Below are 4,378 nucleotides of genomic sequence, written 5' to 3' on the forward strand. Positions count from 1 at the left end.
ATTTAAACCACAACTCACATGTAAAATGACATAATTGCTTTCTTATAAGAAAAAAAAATTAGTATTTACAGTTATTCCAGCATCATAGCTAAATTATATTCTTATGTGATCAACCCAAATTCCCAATTCCCCCCTCTCACAATTAAAAAAGAAAAATAAAATATTATGATTTATTTTGAATAAGACTATTCAGTGGTAGATGTCGATGGCACTCCTCACTTTATTCTAACCCCACAAAAAACACAAGAGGAAAGAAAAATAAAAAGAAATTTGAATATTTTGCAGGGACATTAATAACTTAACGTCTAAACTGGCATCTGTGTTGACATATTAAAACTCTGAGAATTTATCATTTTCCAACCATATTTAGTTTCTCTCTCTCTCCCTCTCCACACATCGGGTGCTAGACTACAGCATTTTTGCAGCGTGCACTCAAGTGTAAGATCAAGAAATGGACCAAAATCAAGAACTCGCAGTAGCCCAGCTGAGGAGAGCAGTTCACAATCTTGGTTCTTCTACTGAGGTACTCTCTTTCATCTTTCACATTTTCACAAAGTCAAAATCATAATAGGGAGAGAAATGGGGTAGTTTTTTTTTTGATAAAAAAAGTGACAATTTTGTGCAGAGATATGGGGATATAACTCTGACGAGATTCTTGATTGCAAGATCATTCGACATAGACAAGGCTGCAAAGATGTTTGTGCAGTGGAAGAATTGGAGGGCTTCGTTTGTGCCCTTAAATTCCATCCCTGATTCCGAAATTCCTGATGAATTGAACGCAGAAAAGATATTTTTGCAGGGCCTATCCAAAAAAGGCCATCCATTGGTGATTTGCAAAGCTAACAAGCACTTTCCTGCCAAGGATGCACTTCAATTTAAAAGTTAGTATTTCTTTTGTTTAGGTTTTTAAATTTGATTTCTTAGTCAATATGATTTGTGTTTTAGTTGTATAGATTCGATCATGGAGTTTGGGATGATGCCTTTTCCTAGCCTTTTGTCTTGTAATCTGACCTAATGCACATTAGATTAATGATTTGTGGAGAAGTCTGTAGATTATTCACCTAATGATTTTGTTAACATGGGACCATTGATGATAAGTATTAATATAATGGTCCTCTCCTCCATAATTAGGTAATTTTCTACCACCTACTATTAGTATCTTAACGAGCTTTCGTGCTTGTTTTGTTAATAGATGGTTTGCTATAATAAGGCTATTTATCGATTAGTCGGTATTGTGTGTATGAATAAGTGGTGCTTGTGCCTGTGTTGGATTAGCTTTGTAGCTAATGAACATGTGCTGAACTATGGAAAACTATAATCCTGATCATTGGTTGAGAGTTATAAGGGAGAGTAGTTGTGGAATGGATGTCGACTATTGCTGGGCCGTCTGTGGGCCTAACTGCGTGTTTTCTACAAGATGAGATTTGGCTAGACATTAGCACATGCTATGAGACATATCATGTTCCATATTTGGACTCGGCCGCATCCTCTTGTAATTGTATACGTATCTGATGTTTCTACACGAATATATGTAAGTTTAGGAGATGTCTTTTAGAGTCGGTAATAAGACTAAGATCTTCTGTCAATTGGACTAAATTTTGTTAATAGAAAGATCAACGCCAATAGCTGTGTTGAATATGTGTTTCAGAGAATATACTTAGCCCACGTTTGGTTGAGTGTTTTTAGAGGTTGGAAAGGGATTCAATTAATTGAATCCATTACTTGTTGTTTGATTTGTATAATGAGTTAACTATTACCCTTACTTGAGGGTAACACAATCACCCAATTTGTTACCCTTCAACATAGAGGGGAAACAAAAGAAAGGGAATCCTTTACTAATGACTCATTTCTATTATTAAACCAAACACTCAATAAAAGTAATGGTTATTGTTACCATTCCACTCCTTTATTTGATTCCATTCCCTTTCCATTTCTCTACTTGAACCAAACGAGGACTTAAATGAAATAATGGATAAAGCAGGAGATGACCAATACATTCTGAACCCCCACCCTTTTATGAAGGTGCTGCTTTGAGAGAATTGTGGGGACTAAAAACTTCGTTTCTGATGCAAACCTTTCTCCATGTGCAGAATTCGTGGTTCATCTGCTCGACAAAACCATAGCAAGGTAAAGTTTCTATTTTGTAATTCTCTTCAAGTCATTCCAGATGCTGGCCTAGAACGTTTTTTGTAACTATTGGCCTTATGGCATTAGAGCATCCGCATCGCTCTACACGATGCGGCCTACTCGAGTAGAGGCGGCATTGTGTAGGGCGATGCAGCCCCTTCCTACTCGAGGGATGCACGATAGAACGGGTAGGGGGAATTGCGGCTTTATGCGGGCGTGTGCATAGCACGCCGAATAAAAAAAATAATAATAAAATAAATTTCAAATTTAAAAATTCTGACCGTTTTTGGCATTTTCCAAAATAATTATGCTTTTAAGTTTTTTTTTAATGTAATTTTTAGGATTTTTATTTTAATGGAAATTAAATTATTAGTAAAATGTTTTATTTAAATTTGAGCAGTTAAAATTAAATGAAAAGCATAAAAATCAAAACTAAAAAAATCAAGTAGGCTATCATGTAATCCCAATGCGGCCTCCTTACTCAATGTGGTCCCCTCCTATCAAGTAGGCTATCATGTAATCCCAATGCGGATGCTCTTAGGTTGTTTGCAGTTATAAAAAAAAAATTCAATGTTTCGTGATCTACATTCATTTAGGTTCATTTTATGTTTTGAAAGTTAAACCATTGCCTTTTATTTCCATACTCATATAAGACAGCATTTTATGGATGATGCAACTTAATGTATCCTCAGTGATCAAATTCTGTGCTTCTCAAATAATCTGAGAATTGGGAGTTACTGTATGATTTCTTATTTTGTTTAAAGAAAATAACATTTATGGTGTGGAGTTGTTTGGATGATTTCAGTGGCTTTAGAGGCAAAGAAATAGGAAATGAAAAGTTGATTGCCATTCTTGATCTACAACAAATTGGCTACAAGAACGTTGATGCTCGTGGTTTAATCACTGGTTTTCAGTTCTTGCAAGTAAGTGCTCCCACTTCTGTTTTCCGGAATGAATTTTTCTAATGTCAAAAACCATAGGTTGAGGCTGGATGATACTTGATCATGCTGATTGCATTTCAGTTGCATTTTAGAAAGACCGATATTTGCACAATGCAAATGTATTTTCTGGTGTGATCACTACTATATATATGTATACTGATTTTCACATTATGATTCGTGTGCATAGGCATATTATCCTGAGCGCTTAGCCAAGTGTTACCTGCTACACATGCCTGGATTTTTCGTGCGCGTTTGGAGACTGGTTTCACGCTTCCTTGAGAAAGCAACTTTGGAAAAGGTATAGAATGGCATAATGAGGAATCCTAATACAAACACTATAATTTTTTTAGTGAGAGAAGGTCAGCTAAAAACAAGAAGTGTCTATGTTTGAAGACCTCAATACACATCTGATCTCATATACTTTCAGATCGTGATCGTGACAAACGAGGAGGAGCGGGAGGAATTCGTTAGGGAAGTAGGTGAAGAGGCGTTGCCGGAGGAGTATGGTGGGAAAGCGAAGTTCACCCTTCTTCAAGATGTGGAGCTTCAGCCATTGGAATGACTGACTAACTTATTTGAGTTGATCCTAACCAGATGCTGATTTAAGTAACCTTCCAACTATGGATTTATGAAGAAGAAGAAGAATAAGAGAGGAATGCATGCAAGGATCAAGATAATGGTTTAATTTAGTAGTCACACTTTATATTTCTATATATGTTGTCAAAGTCATCTTAGTATGCAGCTTTGTTTATGTAAAAAACGAGGCCCTCTATCCTATATTGCAAACGAGGAACAGATCAACAAAGCTATTATTAATCGGAAAACATAACAAGTTATATTGTAGTTGCAAAATGGCTTAACTTAAAATCCTCTAGTTTGCATATATATTGAATTGGTGTAACGACCGATTCTTAATCTTAAAAGCCAATTCGAATTTCGATTGGCCACTCATCCTATGATGGATATTTTTCCCAACAATTAGGTGCCTTATTTTCATTAAAGAGGAAATAAAGTGTGCCTTGCTTGACTGCTATATGTTGCGTGCACAGACTGGAATTTTGGACGCTACTTATCTTACAATTCTATAATGCACAATCACCAAAAATGTGGAATGTATGATCATTCAAATTTGGGAATGTGGCAAGGAGCATACACTCGAAGTAATCAAGGTGAGCCAACGATCATCCTCGAAGTCGTTGCATCCCAAGATCTGTGGATCTTGCATGCGTTTTTTGGGGTACCTAGCTCAAACAACGGCATCAACGTGCTCAACGCATCGTCGTTGTTTAATGAAGTTCTTGAAGTAAGGG

General features: G+C 36.3%; 1 protein-coding gene across 1 annotated transcript; it reads left to right on the forward strand.

Moving 5' to 3' along the window:
• Window positions 1-212: 212 nt before the first annotated feature.
• On the forward strand, window positions 213-3,920 carry LOC130996089 (SEC14 cytosolic factor-like). The gene is made up of 6 exons (XM_057921616.1): window positions 213-523; window positions 626-881; window positions 2,091-2,127; window positions 2,933-3,050; window positions 3,256-3,366; window positions 3,496-3,920. Exons 1-6 carry the CDS (start codon window positions 452-454, stop codon window positions 3,628-3,630), a joined length of 729 nt encoding a protein of 242 aa, XP_057777599.1. The 5' UTR covers window positions 213-451; the 3' UTR covers window positions 3,631-3,920.
• The last annotated feature ends 458 nt before the right edge of the window (window positions 3,921-4,378 follow it).

Source organism: Salvia miltiorrhiza, chromosome 7 (genome assembly GCF_028751815.1).
Source record: "Salvia miltiorrhiza cultivar Shanhuang (shh) chromosome 7, IMPLAD_Smil_shh, whole genome shotgun sequence".
Classification (NCBI taxonomy): domain Eukaryota; kingdom Viridiplantae; phylum Streptophyta; class Magnoliopsida; order Lamiales; family Lamiaceae; genus Salvia; species Salvia miltiorrhiza.